General features: G+C 42.4%; 1 protein-coding gene across 2 annotated transcripts in view; it reads right to left on the bottom strand.

Moving 5' to 3' along the window:
* Positions 1–23,456, bottom strand: part of WWP2 (WW domain containing E3 ubiquitin protein ligase 2) — a 148,251-nt gene that overhangs the window by 39,677 nt on the left and 85,118 nt on the right. For both annotated transcript variants that reach the window (XM_043599552.1, XM_043599553.1), the window contains 2 exons: positions 18,040–18,167; positions 6,006–6,216 (listed from right to left, as the gene is read on the bottom strand). In XM_043599552.1, the coding sequence (XP_043455487.1) occupies positions 6,006–6,216; positions 18,040–18,167 (339 nt within the window). The remainder of the gene's footprint in view (positions 1–6,005; positions 6,217–18,039; positions 18,168–23,456) is intronic.

Raw genomic sequence — 23,456 nt, 5'->3', positions numbered from 1 at the left:
GAGGTTCAATGTCAGTGGTAATCAAGGACATTCAAATTAAAACCACAAAGAGATAAACCACTCACAGACATTAAGCTGGCCAAAATGAAAAAAACAAAAAAATTTCACAATTTTAAGTTTTAGCAGGAATGCTTAGTATGTATGCTCGTGGGAATGTAAGAATCGGTGAGCAATTTGATAGTATCTATTAAAATTGAAGATCTTCAATCCCTACAGTGACATTCCAGGTCCAGCATATGCCTTAAAAGAACAGACACACAGACAAAAAGACATGCACAGAAAAACTTCATTGTAGCGTTGTTTATAATTGTGAAGAGATAATAATATAAAATATGAAAACATTTATTTATTGTTATATCATTAAATTTACAAATGGAAGATATAAATTACATATAAAATATTACTAAATATGTTTGTTAAAATAATATAGATGTGTAAATATATGTTTACATAAATTTTTATATTTTATATTTATATATCAGATATAGGGTAAGTATAAATAAATGTGAATTATAAATAAAATGCTATCTATTCATACTATAGAATACCTTGTAGCACTTTCAATGAATGTACCAAGTTCCACCTTATCTCTGTATACAGGGAAAGGAATCGGGAAGAGGCTCACGGAGACTTTCTAATGTATTTGTAATTTCTTCATCAAGAGGTTAAAAAAGGGAAGTCTGTAGTAAATATAGCATAATGCTAAAATCTGATACAGCTGGGTGGTGATAAGTATTTCTTACATTACACTCCACTCTTACCTGCATGCTTAAAACATTTTATGATAAAAAAAATAAATTTTAAAAGCACAAGCTGTAAGACGATCAGATTTTGGTAGGCATGTTTTTATGTGTATGTGTCTGTATATATGGTCCTGGGCAAATTGCTTAAAAGGTCTCCCATTCTGCAAATGAGGATAAAAGCAGCTACCACACAGAGAGTTGTGAAAACTGCACCAAATAATCCACGGGCAAAACTTAGCAGCCCCTACACACTGTAAACGCCGAACACATGTTAGCTATTACTAATGGTCAGGAAAAAACACACACAGTCTGCAAAGCACCAATGCTTAAATCTGGGTGTTTGTTATTGTTGTTCTTCTTTCTTCTCCGTTTTCTTTTTCTACTTAGAATCTTTTTTAATTTTAAATGCTACTGAGAATGTGAAATCATTTACCTAGTCATTAACAAACACTTCTCACTCCGTCTCCCTAGAAGCCAGGTCCTGTGCTAGGAGCTGGGGATACAAAGATGGACGTAACATTCTCTGCTCTTGTGGAACTCTCCAGAAAGTGTAGTAAAAATGGATATTCGTAATTACACATGAAGAGATACACATAATAGTGTGAGAACATCTCACGGGCCAGCCTTGGACAACAGAAGAGTCTTCGGAAGTAAGGTTTCCTTCTGAGATGATGAGGAGGAAGCCAGAAGCATGCACTATTCAGCATTACCTAAGCATGTAATAATCCTTGCACAGCCAAGAACTAAACCATATTCAGCAAAAAAGGCACCGAGTCTCCCAGTATAATCCTTTAATCTGGTGCTACTCAAAGCATAGTCCGTGGCCCAGTTACTGTTTAGCAAAAAAAGTACAGAAGTTTCCAAGCATTTAGAAACTTTTGTACCAATCTGGCATTGCCACAACATCTAAATTTATGTGATCGGTGGATAAGTAGAGAACAAAAGTATAAGGATTCTTAACGGATTGAAAATAAGAAAATAAAACAAAAAAGGCAGGGGTGGGGGGGACTGGTTCCACATAGTGTAAGAAGTACTGTTTTAAAACTCCTTGGGTAAGGATCTTTGGCGAGTGCCAAAAATGAGTTTGGAATGAAATGCAATGGCAGCGGCTGGTTTATAACTTAGCAGAGAAGCTCCAAATTCCGACGTCTCTTAAAGCTCTCTACAAACAAAACGTCCGAGAGCTCTTAGCAGATTATCATCCTTGACAGTGTCTGAAGGAGCACCTGGAGAAAAGGGCCTCTGGGTCTCCATAACCGGGTGTGGAGGCAGGGGAGATGGCAAACCCAAAAGATCTAGAAAACACCCCTCCTCAATTAATTCTACTTTGAGGCAGGAAACAGACAGGCCAGCCAATGACTGCGGGAGAAAAAGGACGGTGTGAAATGGCAGTGCTGAGGTAAGTCGGCAGTCCAAACACAACGGCCTCCCTTATGTAAGAAACCACAGCAGAGTGCAGGCCGCCAGAGGAAAATAATGTGCCTCTGTGCGCGAGGGACTGAGCGAGCTGCAGAGCCCAGGATGCACTTAGAGTTTATCTAAGCCATGTACGCACGCTCTGTTAATGAGCGTTTGGTTCCCAAAGTGGGCTCGGTGCTGATAAAAAACAGATGCAGGGCCAGCTGATCAAAGTGGCCTCACTCCCCACCGCCCACTGCCTGGACCACTATCTCACCATGTCTCCTGAGCCTTCCTGGCACCCCCTTCTTTGATGCACATTTGCAACCTGAAAATGCCACACCCTTCCAGTTGGCTTCTTTCATGTTAATTAAATTTCAAAGTACAGAAAGATGGAGGGTTTGGGCGCAGGGGGAGAGAAAAGGGACGAGGGGTGCCCTGTTTGTGGGCTTCCACAGCCCAGCCTCCAGGAGCCTTCAGTCCTTAAAACACGCAGACGTGTGTAACCTCTTCAAGACCAGAGTCGCAACTATTGCAGAAAGGCAACACAGCAACCAGGAAGATGGGCCCTTGGGATCCCCAAGTGAACCTGCTCTATCGCTCAGTTGAGCAGATGAGGTTGGGAAGAGACAGTCGGCTGGATGCCTTGATAAAGCAGGGCTGCGTGGCTCAGAAATGCCTTAGCAAAGAGGACACACGCCCCGCCGTATCTGCCGGTGCACAAGGAACCCTAGTGAGCAGGGAAGAGCGTCCCCCACCCTGCGAGAGACATATTTCAACCCAAAGCCAGTCAAACCCAGTGGATGACAGCCTTCCACTGTTGCCTCTGGGAAGAAAGTGCAATATTCCTGTCACAGTTGCTATTTGAAGCATCAAAGAAGCAGAACACATTCATGCAGGTGGAAGAAAAAAAAAAGATGGCACTTAAATTTATTCATTACAAATACATCTGGGGGGCCTACTTTGTGTCAGGCTCCTGTCACCATGACTTTTATAGCCCACCGGGGCAGAGAGATGCGAAAGAAGCAAATACACTTTGTGAGAAGAGTTACAGTAGGCACGGCAGTTCGACCTTGTCTGCCAGGGATCAAGGAAGGATTCCCAGGGGAAGTGCTGACTGATTAATGGAAAAAACAGTGAGTGTTAGGAAAGAGCGACCTGCATGGTGAAGGGTCCTAAGTCCAGAGAAAGGGAGGTCCATCTGTCAAACCAACCTAAGTTATTAAGGCTGGAGCTTAGAGAGCAAGGCAGAGAGAGTCTTCCATGGAAGGTCGGAGGGGTAGGTGGGGTCATATGGTGTGGGGCTTTTTAGGCCTGATTAAGGATTTGAGAATTTATCCCCAACAACAGTAGGCAGCCGTGGTAGCATTCTCGGTGTGAAATGTCATTATTCAGAGGTTGATTTAAAAAGGTTAAAATCACGTTTAAGAAAAAAAAAAAAGGGGGGGGGGCGCCTGAATGGCTCGGTTGGTTGAGCGTCCGACTTCGGCTCAGGTCATGATCTCACGGTCCGTTAGTTCGAGCCCTGCATCGGGCTCTGTGCTGACCACTCAGAGCCTGGAGCCTGTTTCAGATTCTGTGTCTCACTCTCTCTCTGCCCCTCCCCTGTTCATGCTCTGTCTCTCTCTGTCTCAAAAATAAATAAACGTTTAAAAATAAAAATAAATAAAAATAAATAAAATAAAATAAAATAAATAAAATAAAATAAAATAAAATGGTTAAAATTGGTCTCCTGACTCCTAAAGCCAAGATACCAGGGGTAAAGGAATAACCGCTCTTGTCTGGATCTCCTGAACTTGTAAAGAAGCTGGTGTGGTGATGGTAGGTCTGTGGCTTGGAAGGGTCACTGCAGGAGGCATGTCCTCTCCGACTTGCCATCACAGAGCAGTGAACCGGAAACGCGCCATCCTCATGCCACACACCCAGCAGTCCTGGTGGCAATCTCCAATCTCCTGGGCCTGAGCCAGCCTGCAAAGTACCGAGCTCCCTACTGTCTTAGGGGTTGCTGCCTTAGGATGGAAAACTGGGTCTCAATACCCTTCTCCAGACTGTCATACATGTCCCACACAGGGGACCCACACACGGATCTCATCACATTCTAAATGCTCTAAGGAAAAGAGAGTGTTCAAACTCTACCTCAGAAAAGTGTTCAGCCTCTGGCAAAGGTGGGGGTGGGGAATCGGCTTCCCTGGGCTGCTCCATCTGCCAAACTCAGAATAAAGAGTGTTTTCAGAGCCTGGAGTTTTCCAGCTGCCTGGAAACAGGAAGAGCCCAATCCCAGAGAACAGTAACCCTCACACACACCCTACATAAAGACATGTTGAGCCATTAGCCCTAATTGCCTGTGACTGACACAGGAGTGAAGCCGGCCTTCCAGGCATTTGCTCAGCGAAAAGAAAACAAACAGCTCACAGGGGACACGAGCAGCCATTTTCTCTCCTTTCTGCCAAAATGATTCTGCTCTGTTCCCCCCAAATTACAGCATACAGATTTGAAATTACAAACCAAACAAAGGTCTTTCTAGTATCCTTTACCACATATAAAAGAGAAAATAAATCTCTGTAGGGAAGAGCTGGACACAAGCAATTGGTTATTAATCTTCTCGCAAAATCAAAAACTTCACAAAAACTTTTCAGAGGCACCTCTCAATACCCCAATTCTCTCCAGGTTTGAGGTATTAGAAACTATTTGCAATACTCTTCATTTATTCATCATACTTTATTAAGAAATATGTTAGGTAGTATGCCAAATGCTAAGAATGTGATATGTATGTGGTAAAAATCACATCTGCCTTCAGATTTACGATTTTTGTTTCTAACAAGTGGGTTTTCTAAAGAGGCTTAAGAACACATGGCAGATTATTCATCAAGCTAGAGACCATGCGTCCTTCCCCTTTCCCTTATGAATTAATTACAAGGGTACAGAGGACCCACCTACATGCCACGACCACCACCACCACCACCACCAGCAGCAGCCAGACCACAGCGACTGTGGTGATAAGGACACAGGTTTCCTCAGTACCAAACTGATAACTAGGATGGACCCTGGGACCACAATAGGACGGGCCCTGACTATGACTGGTAGTTGCTGAGATAAGACTTCATTTCTCAGTTCAGAACCATTCCCTTCCTTTATGGCTCTTTCACAGTCAATTCAAAAATATTCACCAATTGGAACATCCTCCATTGGGTGGGCGCTTCACACATGCCCTTAACTTCCTGGAGAGCTATGCATGATTGTTAATCCCCCCTTACACAGACGGTAAGCCATTTGAGCAAGGTCACATAGGGTCCAGTGGGGATTTGAAGCCAGATTGATTTGATTCCCAGGTCCATGCTTTAATCTCTATTTGCTACCTAGTCAAACTGGAACTTCCCTTGGTCTTAGTGGAGCCATCTTCTTATCATCCAAGGTCTTTACTTTCTAAACCATAGGATGGCAAGAAAACTAGTAGTCCATGTTAATTACCATCAGCCCCGGCTATAGGAGTAATATACAGTAATATTCAGAGCCTAAAGCCCTCTATAGACTGTTAAGATAAAGAGAGAAAAGCTGTTTTCTAAGCAGGATCTAGGCAAACACCCTCCAAAGACTAAGGAAGGCAAAATGAGCTCCTTGTTCCATAAAAGCTACACTCTTTTTTCCAAGTCGTGGTATAAGGTAGCATTGATTCTGCCCCCGATGATTTAGATTCTTTTTAAGATTTATGGAGAACGAGCAGGTCTTCTACACCTCCCTCGCTCCTATGCATGGCAGCGTCCCCAGAGACCACGAGCCACGAGGTAATAAATAACCACGTTGTTTCTGTCCTAGCGAAGGAGCCTCAGATTTGAGTGGGGGTAGCACTGCTGGAAGGCTACTCACCCAGCAGGCAGAGCATCGAGGGCCTGAGCAGACGCCGGGAGCTGCTGTGTGCCTGAAGTGCTGGGCTCCTCGCCTTCTGCCGGTGTGGCTGGAACAGGGAGAGACACTGCAGTGGGGTTCGGGGTCACACTCGACACCGCAGCAGGCGAGGGTGCCACACCAACAACAGAGGACTCTTCGGGATCAGTGGCTGCAGCGGGTTCATCATTCACTGGAAGTACAGAAATCATATTCAAGAGATCGACTCAGACTTGTTTTCACGTTTACTAGATTTTTCACTTAAAGTGGTAACACAGTACCTTATAATTTTACCATGCATGTATCTGGTGACAGCAAAAAGTTCTACAAAACATAACTTTGGAAATGAGAGCAAGTCAGTAATGGCCTGTCCCCACTTCCTCCCCACCCCCGCCAAAAAAAATCGGGAGATGGATCTGAAATAAATATATTAAGTGTTACCTCTTTTTTATACGTTCATTGAATTTTTCTAACATATTATGATCACATATTGCAATAAAAGAGTAGCAGGAAGGAGGGTAACAGGGAGGTGTGTTGGTGCTAAATGAAGCAAGCCAATGCCACGTTTATAGGGTCATATTCCTCTCTTTAAACTTGTCATTTGTCTGCTGGGTACAAATGGTAACTTCCTTCAAAAAGCTCTCTCTACTCGCAGAGGCCAAAATTTCCAACAATGTGTTTGTTCTTTCAAAGACTCATGCTCAAAGTACGGAACAAAGATGAATGCTGCAGATGAAAAAGATGGGCTCTAAAGATAAAGGACTTGTCTTCAAGGTAACAATAGACAAAGAGACAGAAGTCAAATAAGCCTGTTCCGAGACTCCTTATTTCTCCATTTCTTTATTTCTTTGATGACCACTCATGTTCACAAGGACTCCAAGACACTGCAATATCCTCCCACTCCAAAAGGGATCAAAGTTTCCGAAAAATTCTGCGAAAGTAGATAAGCCACAGGCAGAGAATTTTCTATATGTGATTGCACATATGCACATTTGTACTAGAATTTTGTAGGAAAACCTCTTAGGTGTGATTTCAGCTCATCTGCCTAATTCAGAAATTCTTTTTGCAGTTTCAAATGTAACAAACGTACTATCTAGATTCTTCTTACACACTTCGTCTGACAGGAGCTTGCTACAGAGCCATTCCATTGTTGAACAGATGTACCTGCCGGCAGGTTTTCCTCATGTTAAGTAAGTGGATTCCATTAACTGATCTTAGCCCCCAGCCCCACGCAGTGCAGACTAAGTACCCGGCCACCCCCTTTCTCATCCACCTTCTCCAGTTAGAAGGCCTGCTCTTGCTTTAATGTTTCTAGGCCCTTCCCTTCTTATCACCAGGCTGCTTTCTTCTAGGTATCTTCTTCTACTGCCTCTCCTCAATAATGACAGCAGGAACGGAACAAAATAAATCAGATCCCATCAGACCAGCGCAGTCAGCTTTCTGATGGAAGTGGTATTAGTTAACTTGTACAGAACCCCAGTGTATGCCAGGCAAAGTGCAAAGCATTTTGGATTCTCTCATGTCAGCCTCACATACAACCGTACACATTCGGTACAATTAACACCCCCAGTTTACAGTTGTGGCAACTGAGGCTCAAAGAGGTTAAATAACCTGCTGAGGTTGCCGGGCACCTAATTCACACCCCGACTGCCTGCCTCCAGAGCCTGAACTACTCATTTACCATGCTCTGCTTCTCCCTCTTGGCACATCCTCTAAAGCAAGCCAAGATTGTAACAACTCTGAAGCAACCATATAATCTTCTTGGCTAACCTGAGACTGGTAACCAGCTGAAACCAAAATTTCTTCACAGGCTGTGATGCCACTTGATCTTAAGAAATGGAAAAGAGCCTAGGGACTACCTGTGATCAATCCATTTGCTTTCTCCCCAGTGTATGAAATACGGTCTGGCACACATCAGCTAAATTAGTTGTTTAATAAATGGCTCCATCTCATGCAACTGGTGTTTCCCCAACACAAATGCAAGACTTCATACTTCTATTTCCTATTCTATCTCAGCCGAATTAGTAAAACACAGCAGATGACAATTCTCTTCATGCAAATCTATAAATTTTACTCAATTCCAATACAAAAAAAAACCATCACATTTTTGAGAACTAAATAAATTCACTCTAAAAGTTATAAGAAAAACTAGGGGCTCCTGAGTGGCTCAGCTGGTTAAGCTTTGGCTTAGGTCATGATCTCTCAGTTTGCGGGTTTGAGCCCCACATCAGGCTCTGTGCTGACAGCTCAGAGCCTGGAGCCTGCTTCGGATTCTGTGCCTCCCCCTCTCTGTGTCCTTCCCCAGCTCACACTCAGTTTCTCTCTCTCTCTCAAAATTAACATTAAAAAAATTTTTTTTTTAATTTTAAAAGTTTTAAGAAAAACTAAATGCAGAAGAACAGCCACCAAAATTCTAAAGAAGAGTGTTGTAGAGGGACGGGTAATTCTCTAAAGTTTTAACACACCATCAGGCCACAACAATTAAAACAATGTGGTACACGAATAAGCAGATGGTGATGAAATTAATAAGGAACTCCAGAAACAGAATTAAATACACATAAGAATTTAGTATATGACAAAGGTGGCATTTTAAATGACTGCAGTAAAGAGATTATTCAATAAATATTGCTGTGATGACTGGGTAATATACTGGGGGAAAAAATGAGTTTTATCCCTACCTTACTCGTTTTATGAAAATGAATTCCACATGAATCCAAAATTTTGACATAAGAAATGAAACTTAAAAGGAAGTAAACAGAGGAGGTTACTTTTATCTCAAAGTGTAAAAGACTTTTTGAAGTATCACACAAAATCGAGAAGACATAAAAGATGGATGAATTCAACTACATTAAAGTTTTTTTTAATTTAAGTGGCAAAAAAAAAAAAATCACAAGCAAAATCAAAATCAAAGAAAAACCAGTTGGGGAAAATTATTACCAACCCATATTACAGACTAATGGCTAATTTCTTTGATATGAAAAGAACCTCTACAAATCAATTAGAAAAGACCAAAAACATGCACAGACACTTCAGAGTAGAGGAAATACAAATTACCTCTAAACGTATTAAAAGATGCTCAATTTCAATTACAAGATGAGAAATGTAATTGAAGACTATGATGAAATACCATTGTTTAACCTATCAGATTGGTAAGAACAAAAATAGTTAATCGCACGCTCATAAGGGTGTAGGAAGAACTGGCATTTTCACCTATCACTGGTAGGAGTAGAAATTATTAGAACATCTCTGGAGAACAGTTGGCAATATTAAAAAATTTAATTTTTTTATTATTTAATTTTGAGAGAGAGAAAGATGCAAGGCGGGGCGGGGGGGGGGGGGGGTAGGCAGGCAGAGAGAAAGAGAGACACAGAATCGGAAGCAGGCTCCAGGCCCTGAGTTGCCAGCACAGAGCCCAACTCGAGGCTCAAACTCAGGAATGGTGAGATCATGAGCTGAGCAAAAGTCAGGCGCTTAACCAACTGAGCCACTCAAGCACTCCAGCGATAATGAGAAATTTAAATGCATTCATAGGGAGGTGGGGGGGGGAGGGAAGTGGGGACGGGTGTGGAGAACAAAGGTGGGGGAGGCCTGTAGATGAAATTAAAACAGCCATGAGCCAATAATATTTAAAGACCGGGGTTAGATTCATTATAATATTATTTTTACTTTTATAAACTCAATGTTTGTGACACAGATGGACTTTGCATACCTCCATCAGGAGGCACAGAACATCTGGTTATCACCCTTTGGCAATGCTAGCAGCCGCTGGTGATTATTACCTAAACCTAAATTGGCTGTGGACTGCAAAACAGTTATATTCTAATTCTATCATTGCCTGTAAGAGAAACTGTCCCTCATCAACTCTTCGGCTACCTTGAGGTTCAGTTTGTAAAGAAAAGGCAGGAGAAATGCTTGAGTCTTTCCTTTTACTCACTGGTCTCCAAAAATTAACAGTGAAATTCTGTTTTGTGTAAAGATCACTCATTATGAGCTCTTGGATTTAAACATATTTAAAATAGTCGAATCCACGGTGATTACTGTTTTTTTATGAGACTAAAATTGTCCCCATCTCTGCCTGGGTTTAGCAGAGAAGGAAAGAGGCAAAGCTCTTCAAGTCTGCTTCAGATTCTATGCGAACATTTCTAAGATAATTATTAAATGCGAAGGTGCAGAACAGCATATATATTGTGCTACCGTGTGGGTGTGTGTTTTCAAAGAATATGTGTGCATATGCTTGTACAGTCAAAGAATAGCTTTGAAAGAATCATAAGGAACACAACAGTGACTGCCTCCGGGGAGGAAACTGGAGGCTACAGGACTGGAACAGGAAGGACACTTTACACTGTTTGAGCTACTTATACTTTTAAAATTTTCAGAATGTACATGTACTACCTGTTAAAAATAATTATTATGAGACTGTTGACCAGGAAAAGAACAAAAGCAGAGGCCCATTTTCCATGCCAATGGAAAAGACCCTCCGATCTAGTTAGAAGGGTTCCCACCAGGGCGCCTGGGTAGCTCAATGAGTTAAGCAGTTAAGCGCTGACTCTTGATTTCCACTCGGGGCATGATCTCACGGCTCATGGGATCACCATCCGACTCTGAGCTAAAGCCTGCTTGGGATTCTCTCTTTCCTTTTTTCTTGGGTTCTCTCTCTCTCTCTCTCAAAATAAATAAATAAATATAAAAAAAATAAAGAAATCCATTTCAAAAAAAAAGGGGGGGGGGTTCCCACCAGGATTGTATCTGTCCACAGACCCACCCGAGAGCCTGGGATCCACCACAGTAGCTCATCTGTTTTGAAGCTTTGTGCTATGCTTTGATTTGGAAATAGAGTATGAGAGCCAGGTATCCTCGAGCTGACAACTTTGTGTCCATGCTTATACTCTTCTGTTCTCAAAAAGTGTTATGTGTGTGTACACATGTACACACATTCTTAGAATGTGAGAGCTTGAAAGAACCTCAGAAATAAATCCACCCATCACAGCTTATACCCAGAAGACACTGAAGTTCAGACAATCAACAATGAAGTCACTGGCCTACAGTCACAATGATAAACCAGTGAGAGTCCCCTAATCAAGCCATGAAGTGGCTTCAATTAGAGGAAAAAAACTGGACTGAGAAAGACAAGAAGTTAGAATTTAGTCATGCCTTACAGAATTGCTGTATTTTACATTTTAGCTCTATTCAAACCATATTGTCAATGTTCTCTATTAATCCTAATGATGTGATATACACAACTTACCTCCCCTCAAAGACTGCATCCTTCTTGAGAACAAGGGAAAATTTGTTTCCTTCATTTTTCACTACTTCCACTCTCTGTCTCCTATGACCTTGCCTACACCCCCTTGCTCATTTCAGCCCCACTCTCCACTACTTAGACGAGACTGATCCCCTTTGTGGATCCCACAACACCTGGGGTCCCAGCTACTCAAACACACAGCCCCTGTGACATCTGCTGTGCTGGTACTTAGGAAACAGTGTCTTGAGCTTCTTTTTTTTAAAAGAGATTATAAGGCAGAAACCTTATTTTGTAATTCTTTACACCATCCATGGTGCTTAGCAAAATGGCATTTGACAAATATTTGTTCACTAAATATTTGCTGGACTAAATCTAATAATCTAGGGAAAGAAATCTGAAATAAAACCACCTGATATTTATGTAACACTATCAATTGCAAAGCAGTTTCTTTCCTTTTCATTTTTATTTTGGAATAATTTTAGACTTCTAGAAAAGTTGCAAAGAGAAGGGAAGCAAAAATATAAAAACAGGGAGACTCTTAAATACGGAGAACAAACTGAGGGTTGCTGGAGGGGTTGTGGGAGGGGGAGGGGCTAAATGGGTAAGGGGCATTAAGGAAGACACTTGTTGGGATAAGCACTGGGTGTTATACACAAGGGATCAATCACTGGAATCTACTCCTGAAATTATTGTTGCACTATGTGCTAACCAACTTGGATGTAAATTAAAAAATAAATTAAAAAAATAGAATATCTAAGTTTTCAAAAAACAAAAGTTGGAAAGATAGTACAAAGATAGCAATATTACGGGAAACTGAGTCAAGGGCATATTATCTTATATAAGCATAGCACATTTGTCAAAAGCTAAAAAATGAACACCAATGTATTACTATTAATTAAACTTACGACTTTATTTGGATTCGCCAGCTTCTCCACTAAGGTCCTTTTTATGTTACAAGAACCAATCCAGGATCCTGCAGTGTCTTTAGCAAATTTTTTTTCATTAGCCCATTTATCTGCCCAATAGCTCTGTGAGGAAGATGCTATTCCCATCGTATTTAAGACAAAACTGAAGCTCACAGAGGTTCCACCCAGACAGCGCCACGCAGGTAGCAAACAGCAAAACCAGTATTCAAATCCAGAATACCATTAAGTAAAAACAACGGAGGGACAGGAGGAGAAATGAAGATTGCTTTGACGGCTTTCCTGTACCAAGACGACAGGGTAAATGGGGCAAGTAGGTAAAATGGCAGTTGAATGGTCTCTGGTTTCCGCAACAAGGAGTATTTCACAAGGTTCCCTCTGTGATGTTGGTTAAACACTCTAACTTTATGAATCAGATATTCATTCAGGGCTGAGACATACTTGTCACAGTTAGCCAAAAAAAGATCAGGATTTGTAAATTCTTGTTCTTAATTCCGGACATGCTGCCAGCTCACTGTGTGTTCCAAGATCTTCAGGTGTGTGCAGAGTAGTGCGGGGTTCTTGGTATACAAAGCCCCCACATCCAGGAATGGCGAAAGCAACTGCCAACAATGGAAACTTTTTAAACTGAAGATCAGCTCGTAATATACAATGCACAGTAAAGCAGTCACTACCTCTTGTCCATGAAACACAAGCAATGTATTTCCAAGGCAATGGACTACTCAGTTCTTCCTAAGAGCAACCAAGGGGCGCCTGGGTGGTGCAGTCAGTTGAGTGTCCGACTTTGGTTCAAGTCATGATCTCATGGTTAGTGAGTTCAAGCCTCGCGTTGGGCTCTGTGCTGACAGCTCAGAGCCTGGAGCCTGCTTCAGATTCTGTGTCTCCTTCTCTCTTTGCCTCTCCCCTACTTGCACTCTGTCTCTTTCTCTCAAACATTAAATAAACATTAAAAATAAAATAAAAAAAGAGCACCCAAACTAGAAAAACCTTTCATAATTAGCATGACATAGGGTGGGTGAGGCTTATAGAAAGAAAAACTAAATTAGGTGGAAAAAAAGAAGAAAAATTAGATGAAAAACAAGAAGAGAAACTTGTAAATGGACAAAGCCATACCATGTTACCTGATCGGAAAATTTAGTCCTTTCCTGGCTAATTCACCCAATTTCCATTTACATCCCACCACGCTTCTAAAAACTCAAAGTCTGAAATTTGTTTTGAAAATGTATAAACTACCAAAGAATATCATGGAGGAACAGTTATAGGGCAGGACTAGCCCTTTGAGACATTAGAAAAACATGGCGCACCTGGGTGGCTCGGTCAGTTAAGCTCTGACTTCGGCTCAGGTCATGATCTCACCATGATCTCACGGTTCATGAGCTGGAGTCCCACTTCAGGTGAACATAAGCCCTGCTTCAGGTAGAACATAAGCCCCACTTTGGGTGAGCCCCGCTGTGCGTTCTCTCTTTCTCTGCCCCTTGTTCACTTGTGTGTTCACGCGCACGCTCGTGCTCTCTCTCTCAAAAAAAAAAAAATGTTCAGGCATAATTATTTTTAAGTTTTCTATCTCCTTTTCTATAAAAGCCACAGAAAATGAGAGAAAAATGTAAAACCATACATGGGGGTAAACTTACAATCATAAATGTAACAGATAAAACTTATACCTAAGTACTTCGTATATATTAAGATGGCTATTAAAAAAAAAATCAGGAAACAAGTGTTGGCAAGGATATGGAAAAACTGGAACACTCATTCATTGCTAGAGGAAATGTAAAATGGTGCATCTGCCATGGAAATAGTTTGAGGAATGCTCAAAAAGATACACAGAATTATCATACATAAAACCCATCAACTCTACTCCTAGGTTTATGGCCAAAAGAATTGAAAGCCGGGACTCAAACAGATACATGTACACCCCTATTCACAACAGCATTATTCAATATTATTCAAACTAGCCCAAGGGTAGGCACAATTGTATGTCCATCAACAGCTGAATGGATACATAAAATGTGACATTCACATACGGTGGAATGTTATTCAGCCTTAAAAAGGAATGAGATTCTGATACATGGCTACAACATGGATGAATCTGGAAAACATGACAAGTGAAATAAGCCAGAGACAAAAGGAAAAATTGTTCCACTTCTATGAGGTACCTAGAATAAATAAACTGTTAAAGAGAGTAGAAGAGACGTTACCAAGGACTGGTGTTGGAGGGCAGATGGAAAGGAAAAAAATACTGTTTAAAGGGTACAAAGTTTCAGGGGCTCTTGGGTGGTTTGGTCTAGTAAGGAGCCAATTCTTGATTTCGTCTCAGGTCATGATCACATGGTTCATGAGGATCAAGCCCACACAGCTTGGGATTCTCTCTCTCCTTTTCTCTCTGCCCCTCCCCCACACTCTCGTGTTCTCTCTCTCTCTCTCTCTCAAAATAAATAAATAAATAAGCTACAGATGGATGGATAGATAGATGGTACAGAGTTTCAGTTTGGGAAGATGAAAAAGTTCTAGAAGTGCATAGGGGTGGTGACAGTTGCACAACATTGAGAATGTAATTAATGCCACTAAATTACATACTTCAAATGTTTAATGCCTATGTATATTCTGCCACAATTTAAAAAAAAAAGCAATCTCTAATATATAAATCTCTAAAATAAACTTCCAAATATCAAGAAAAAAAATCAAATTCTATGAAAAAAAATCACACAAGAGGAAACGGTGGAGCAACTAATAACTAAAAACATGCAATTAGGTTCCACAATGAAGCGACACTTAAGAGCTACTAGCAAAATGATAAACCAGTATTTATAAGGTTTCAGGAAAAAAATAAACCTCATATACCATCTAATGGAAAATTCATACTGCTTTGGAATATATGATTGCTTCAATCCCTTTGGAAGGCAATCTGGTAACATACATCTGATCTCATTTCTAAACATTTGTATCCTCTGACTCAAGAACTTTATTCAGGAAGAAACAAAGCTGTGTGCAAAGACATTTGCATTAGGATTTTGTTTTACAACAGAGAAATACGTAAGAATTGAAGAACAGGTAAATGAATATTAACTGTGAAGTAGTATGAGGCCACTAAAAAAAAAATAAACAAGACAACAGATACATAGAAGCGTGTATAAAAAATAAGAGACAAAAAATCCCACATACCCATGCTACATAACTATAATTGTATGAAATTATTCATCAAGACAAAAGCTAACTTTGAGGTCTTAGGCACTCTACATGCTTTATATAATTTATTCCTTATAACAACTTTCCGAGATACAGACTCTTGTCCTAATTTTATTGATGAGAAAACTAAGGCCCACCACTGACCGCGGCCAGCGTGACTCCAGACTTCATGTGCATGGAAATCACATTTAAGAGACGAGTAAGAGATGTAATTTTCTTGGTAAAGTTTTCAATAAAAAGTCACAAAGTCACTCATGGCACACAAGCCTCAATGAAGTGCTATATACCATTCGTCTACTTCTCAAATGCACCACTTCCAAACCTTGGTAATATTAGGTTTATACAGACGGGCTGCCATTCACTTTCATTTTATAAAAATGGATACTTTACAGTTGTGACAACATGAAAAAAAACACCTGGAACTCGGTTCTGTTTTTGCCCCAAATGTCTTTTTCATGCATAACTGCAGAGCACAGCCAGAAAGGCTTGCTAAATCAATCTTGTGTGTCTGTGGAAATATTTCCTGGAGGCACAGCTCGCTGCCACCACCATTTTGGAACTGGTCCTCACAGCTCTAAGAGCAGAGTATTGAAGGATGAAGATGTCCTCATTCACAGCTGCAAACTCCCTTCTTGTCTTGTGCTGCCAAAGAGTGGGCTTCTGTCTGCTCCCCAAAGGGAAGGTAAGATCTTTCTGTACCCCTTGGGTAGACGCGAAAGAGCCTACAAAGTCCAGACTGGCTGTGAGGCAAAGGTGAACCGTCATCACAGCAGAAAGGAGAGAGACGAGACGGAGGCCAAGGCCTTAGTATTTTAACAGGCAGAAATCCCCAAAACGCAACAACCGTCCCTCACAGACGGGTTCTGGGAACAGTCTAGGCATTCAGATACACCACCATAAAACATGCCCAATGCAGCTTTGGCTTTCTGAGGACACGGCTGGCACCTGCCTTGTCTGCTGAAACATAATGTTCCTGGAGATAAGGATAACACACAAAGGTACCTAAAAATAAACATAGGGGAAACACAGATCTCTTCTGGTATCAAGGAAAGTGACTCAAAGACCATCACCATATAAAGTCAATTTACCAATAGTTTTTTATAAGAAAAGCAGAGATGACTGAAGGAAACCAATGTCAAGGAATATAGACCCCTGAGAAACGAAGGGGTTGGTAGCCTGCCCACAGCCTCCAGGAAACAAGTGGTTCTAAAAAAACCAGTTCCCCTTCCCCATTTGTAAGGGCTGGCCCTCCTCCACAAGCGACTTCTTTCTCTAAGGGAAGCATGTTTACTGGTGTTCACGGAGCCGCATCAGGTTTTCTCTAACACAGTCCACAGCCACCACCTGGCCACCCTCTTCACACAGACTGGAGGCCAGGCCCCCGCCCCACCGCCCCCCGTGGCTGCTACGACTGGATGTTCCAGCACTTGGATATGGTGGCTGGCACAGGGACACCGGGAGGATGAGATGGTAGCCGCCTGTACTCCCCACCTCCAGCTCATCCTTATCCTTAAGGCTCAGGGTGAGCCAGCTAACTCGATGTCTTCAAGCAGGTCCCAAACTCCAAGGAGTAAGTCAGGCCACCACAGATACACTGAAACAAGGACAGGCCACTGCATCCTGCAGCCCGGTGCACATAATGGTATAACTAAACACCATAAACCATCAGACGGGCTCTGCAGCTCACATCTATAGGAAAGTCACTAGAAAGGAACGCTAACCGATTTGTGCTACTCAGTATGCTGGTCTCGCAAAGAGGAGTAACAATACCACGGGAATGCTATGAACAGGCTTGCTGCTCCAGATCTCTGCTCTTTGGGCCACACCTCTGCTATCACAAGCATCTACAAAATTCGATGTCACATACTGATTTAAACACTTACATTTCTACAGTTTATTGAAGCAAACACCCAAGTCCATTCCCAACTGCTTCAAATTAAAACAAATGAGCAAACGATCAGCCATACTAAAGCTTTGACAATTTTCAAGACATTTAGAAAACTGGACTTCTTTTTCCTTTCTAATTCGACACCGTCCTGATGAGACAGAAGGAAAGCATGACAAAAAATGATTTGTTTTGAAATAGGTCCTTCCCTTCCCACTTACAGAGAAGTAGAATCAAGGGCAGGAAAGTTCTCTGTGGACACAGAAGGGGCACCTATTCTCAAATGGGACAAATACTCTCACAGCCACAGAATGTGCCCTCCCCACCCCAATCCCATGGCACCTGGCTCTGCCCCTAGTCAGCATCCCAACCGATCCAACGGTGCCGCCATCTTCTCAAACCCAGCTCGGAGCAACAATACTTAGTCTTCTTTCTCCCTAGTCTGATCATTTCCTTAAATTAAGGGAATAAAAAATGTATCATATAGAAATAAGATACCCCTTGCCCCCAATACTGATAAGAAATGAATTTAAAAAATCAGTACTCTTTATTTTTGTGCAAAGTAATATTTTAGAAGAGTGTATGAAGTCATATGGAGAATAACCTTGGCCAGAGACAAAAGAAGATGGGCCAATGGAAAGGGTGATGGGTTCAAGTTCATTTCAGTATTGGAGTCTTCTCTCGCCCACCCTACATCCTGACACAGCAGAGTCCTGGCTCCATGTGAGCACAAGTTGGAAGCCGCTGCTTTCATTCAGGCTGGTATTTTGTGTTGTCACTCACCTGTGCCATTGGCCAAGCCATTGTGGGTTGGGTTCTTGACGGGCTGGCGGTGCCGGTTGCTAGTACCGGGGCTTTGCTCGCCGGTTGCTGTGGTTGTTCTGGCTGAACCACCTGAATGTCTGTGCGTCCTGGAAATTCAAAGTATAAAGCAGACAGACATAAGTCACTGTGAAAAAGACAGCAGTATGTCCCATCTAAGTCACCGCATTCCCTCTCTCACTATTTATTGGAAATAAGACCTTTAATAGCCCCTCTGGTCTTTGACTCAACAGAAGCTGGCTCCAAACAGAGAGACCCAGGTAAGGTTCCTTCTTGGTAATAACCCAGAAGGCAACTTTGGGTAAACTTTTCCACTTGAAGTAAACAAATCCAGAGTGAATTGCCCCCACATCTGAAATAACTGGCAAAATATCCTGTGACCATCACATTATTTTTATTGGGCTCAAATGTAAGAAATAAACAAGAATCACTGGACAGGCTACAGATGACATATTTCTCCCATTAGGCAAAAAGAGCCCAAAACTTATCCAAATCCATTTTCTCTATAGCTAGAAACATACTGCCCTTGGGAAAGGAAGTCAAGAGGCACCAGACAGCCTCAGCCAATGCACAGGTTGACATGTTTTATGTAGAAAAGATGACTCCGTGGTCCATCCCAACAAATGAGGAACAATGCATACTGGGATCTATATCACAAGGAAAACGGTGGGATCCAGGAGCAGAGAATCTATCTGACAACTTCAGAACAACAGATAGTAGGCAGTATGTATTCTCATGATCCTGCTGTAGCCTGACTTTGTTCACTAGTGAAAATATCTAAGCCTCCCTGCCCTTCAGTCCAGCTGTTTTGTCAAAGGAGACTATTCTACTACTTAGTCATTATCTACTAGTTTTCAGCAGTGAGAGCATTTAAATATTATCCATTGAAGAAAGACCAATCTATCTCATGTGACATGGGGCAGTGAGGTTACTATCAACAATGAAAGGAATAATTACTATACAAGTATATAATATGTGCTGAGCCTGAACATTATGTAACAGATATCCATGATGCACTGTGCACTTCACGTATTGTATCTCATTTAACAGGGCAACCCTGGAAGGAGCTTATTATTATTATGCCCATTTTACAGATAAGAAAAAAGACAGAGAAAGTAAGCAATGGAGCAAGACTCAAATCCAAGCAGTCTAAGGTCAAGAGCCCATGCTCTTTGGTTGGAGGCTGGGGGTGGGAAGCCTGGACTTGAACTGAATCCCTCCCAGGCTATTCTTTCACGGGTCACTCGGCCAATAGAAAGCTAAAGAGCTCTAACGGAAAGGTCCCTGCTGGGCTGGAAGGTTCCATACCTACCACAACACCTCTGCTGGTGAGACCCCCCTCAATCAGCGTGTTGGAACAAGCCTGCAGCACAACAAACCTGTAGGTTCTCGGGGGGGGGGGGGGGGGGACAGGTGCCCCCACCAACCACCTACTCTAGCACAAGAAACAGACTTTTTCCAATAAGCCAAAATATCAATAGTGATTAAAAAATATGTATTAATAGTGATTATCTTTGTTGTGAACACGAATTCCCTTAGCTTTTCCTTTTATGCTTTTCTAGTTTTCTTCATTGAGTTTGTACACCTTTGAGTAAGGAAAAAAGTCTTTTCTTGGACCAAAACTAGAAGCAAGGAAGGAAGGAAGGAAGGAAGGAAGGAAGGATAGAAGGGAGGAAGGAAGGAAAGAAGAAACCTTGCAAACCTTGGAGTTCATACCTAAAGACTGCACGACAGTTAAAAATGGATAGAGAGGGCACAAATGAGCTATGGAAATAAGGATTTAATTTGGACTCTCTTTTTCCACCTTATTTTTCCCTGAGCTAATTTCATAAATCAAAAGCTGTCAACCACACCTCAGTCAAGAAAAATATTTCAAACTCCCACATCACGGGAAGAAATGTTAGTACTGAACATTTTACCACAAGCCCTCATCGAAAGCAGGAGGAGTAGAGATTAGTTCCAAAGGGAAAGACCGGTCTTCAGCCACTGGCAAATGTGTGTATATGTGTTTAAGACAGAGAGCTCAAGAGAGATAAAACTGGTTAACAGAAAGTTTATTTCAGCCAAGAATCCCCTTAAAAGGACAAAAAATCCTCTCTGATTTGGTACTCACAGCCCACAGCAGAGGGCTGTATCACTCAAGAGGCAGCAGGCTGTGTGGGCAGCATAGAAAATGCGACCTCAGTCCTGTCTCACACACAGGCTCCAAAAAGCCCATGAGCACGTCCAGTCGAGGGCTCCTTGTCCCTCTGCAGAGCAGCTGGGCATGACAGCAGGGTGGGCCCCACTAACTCCCCCTGACTCCTCCCTCCCTTCCCCGAAAGGGCATGCGGTCAGAGTTGAGAGAGAATAGTTTCAGAAATGTTTAACCACTAATGATAGCAGCTTGCCCTGAATGATGGGCTGCAGCAGGGCTGGGATTAGCCTGGAAACCAGGGGCAGCTGGGACCACTTGGCGTGAAGTGCTGCCTCCCTGGCCGCAGCTCACTGCCACCCCCGCCCTCCCCTGCCCACACACACACACACACACACACACACACACACACACACACACACACACACCCTTCCCCCCTCCCCTCAACACACACACACACAAACTCCCACACACACACCCTCAACACACACACACACACACACACACACACACACACACACACACACACACACACACCCATTGCCCAGATTCTTCTCTTGCCCCAAATCGGGAGTTACTACCTTTTTCACCTTGAATTACCTTTAATAGAAGAGTCTCAAAGAAGAGAAGGTCTCAACATTTAAGGAAAATCTTCCCTTCAGCAGTTTCCTCTCTTGGAGGATTCACTCAGCCCTTACAAGATGGGACTGTGTCGTGATTAAAAGCTGGCCCAAATGTTGAAACCACACACCATAAGCCAAAATAGTATCAGGACAAACGCGGGACGATGGGGTGGAGATGAGCTGGGCTCCACCACAGGCAGCCTGGCTTCAGCTCTGCCAGTGACTTCAACTTTGGCCCGATCCTGCCACCATTTTGAGGGCGGGTGGGCAGCAGGGGTCGGGTGGGGGGTTATGCAGCTCCTGTGGTAGTCAGAAGAAGATGGAACAGCAAAACTCCACAAGTAGTTTCAAGTCACCTAGTTACAGAGACTGAGTTTTCTTCACAGCATGCCCTTCTCAGAATGCTGGCATGTCCTCACCTAAGTTCCTCTCTCAGAAACTGAAGCCTCCCTAAGAAATCCAGTCAGGGCCAGGGCCCTGGAAATCTCTCTCCACACTCCTAGAAACAGATTTGTGGCACATGAGGTCCCCCAGACAGGGCTCTGGGCTGTCCCCTGGCACTCAGGCCTTGCCATTCACAGAGTTGGCCTCGGTCCTCAGCTGCACCCTGAGAGTCACAGCCTTGGTTGCTTTGGGACATCTTGTATCGCTTTTCATGAAGTCCACTGAAAAGCAATCAATTATTATTTTCCTTTTAAGTTTTATTGATTTATTTTGAGAGAGAGAGCACACACAGGCATACACTCAAGCAGGGGAGGGGCAGAGAGAGAGGGAGAGAGAGAACCCCAAGCAGGCTCCGCACCATCAGCATGGAGCCAGACGCAGGGTTTGATCCCACAAACAGCAAGATCATGACCTGAGGTGAAACCAAGAGTAGGACGCTCAACCTACTGAGCCACCCAGGTACCCTTCATCTATTGTTTTCTGAGCACTAAGCCCTATTCTAGGACTAGCAACAAAACAGAAAGGGTGCCTGGAGCTTCCGGATCAGTGAACACGTGGAGATGTGGGTAGAGCGGCGTGCCTGGAAAGCGCACGGACGCTCGGCACCTGCCCCCACACCCCACCCTATGCATCTCTTCCATCTGGCTGTTGAGTCATATCCTGTATCGTACTCTTCAGTAAACCGGTGAGCCCTAAGAAACAAAACCAGAAAGAGTCCCTGATCTCAAGGAGCTTACATCTTAGTGGAAATGCGGCGATTTGTAATTTTGCTCAGACACAAACTTGCATCACACCCTACAATGCTGACATGTGAGAGCCACTTGGCCAGTGAGTGAGCCTGGCTGACAACCTGGCACTGTCCTTCCAGTGCAGCTTTGTTGACCATCATCACATGGCAATAGTTGATGTGGAGTACTTATATAAAACTTTGTTTCCTTGGTTAAAAAATAAGGAGGGCAGCCCTAGCATTGGTACCATGAGTGAAAACGAAGAGTCCAAAAAAGTGATGCCTTACAAGCCAGAACACAACATTTTTGGCCAAGTTAAAAGTGGAATCCAAATTTGGTAGTGGCCCACAATTTGAGATTATTAAGTCTATCATATCCTTCACATGGAAATGGATTTTTAAAAACAGTTAGTGACTTCATCAAAATTCAACATGCCTACCCTTCTAAAAACATTGGCCAGAAAACAAAAAGACAATCCAGAGACTGGGGAAAAATATGTGCAAAATACATATCTGATAAAGGACTTAGATCCACAATATATAACGAACTCTCAAAACTCAGTAACAAGAAACCAATATAAAAAATAATCAAAAGATTTTAACAAACGTTTCACCAGAGATGATCTACAAATGGCAAACAAGCACATGAAAGATGTTCAACATCATTAGTCATTAGGGAAATACGAATTAAAATCAGAATGAGCCACCATCACATGCGTGTCGGAACGGACACTAAACAGACAAAAAACTGCCAGTAAAAAGTGCTGAGGAGGATGGATGCAAGCAAACTGAACCTCTCAAACACTGCTGGAGGGAATGCAACATGGTATAGCCACTTTAGAAAACGGTTTGGCAGTTTCTCATGAAGTTAAATAATGCATTTAGCATACAAACCACAATCCTACTCCTACATATTTACCCAAAAGAAAGGAAAATACAGGCTTCCCCAAAACCTCTAGGCAAATGTTTACAGTGACTTTCTTCCTTATTTCCAAACTTGTAAACAACCCAAAGTCCTTCAACTGGTGAAATCGACAGACTGTGGTACATCCATACAAGGGAATACTACTTAGCAAATAAAAGCAAACGAACTACTAATACATGAGACAACATGGATTTATCTCAAATGCACTACACTACCCAGAAGAAGGAGGACTTTAAAGGCTACAGTTTGTCATTCCATTTTTATAACATTTGGGAAGAAGCAAGGCAAACTATAGGCAAAGAAAACAGATTTGGTGTTTGGCAGTGGCTGGAGGTAGTAGGAGAGGCTGACGACAAAGAGGCACGAAGGAACTTTTCAGGGAGATAAAACTGTGTACGTCTTGAGTATGGTAGTTGTTACCAGATTATATGCTTTTGTCAAAACCCACAGAACTGTATACTGCAAAGGATGAATTTTACCGTGTACAAATTATATCTCAGCAAACCTAACTTAATAATTTTTTTA

Source organism: Prionailurus bengalensis, chromosome E2 (genome assembly GCF_016509475.1).
Source record: "Prionailurus bengalensis isolate Pbe53 chromosome E2, Fcat_Pben_1.1_paternal_pri, whole genome shotgun sequence".
Taxonomy (NCBI): domain Eukaryota; kingdom Metazoa; phylum Chordata; class Mammalia; order Carnivora; family Felidae; genus Prionailurus; species Prionailurus bengalensis.
This window is presented reverse-complemented; position numbering and strand designations above follow the sequence as displayed.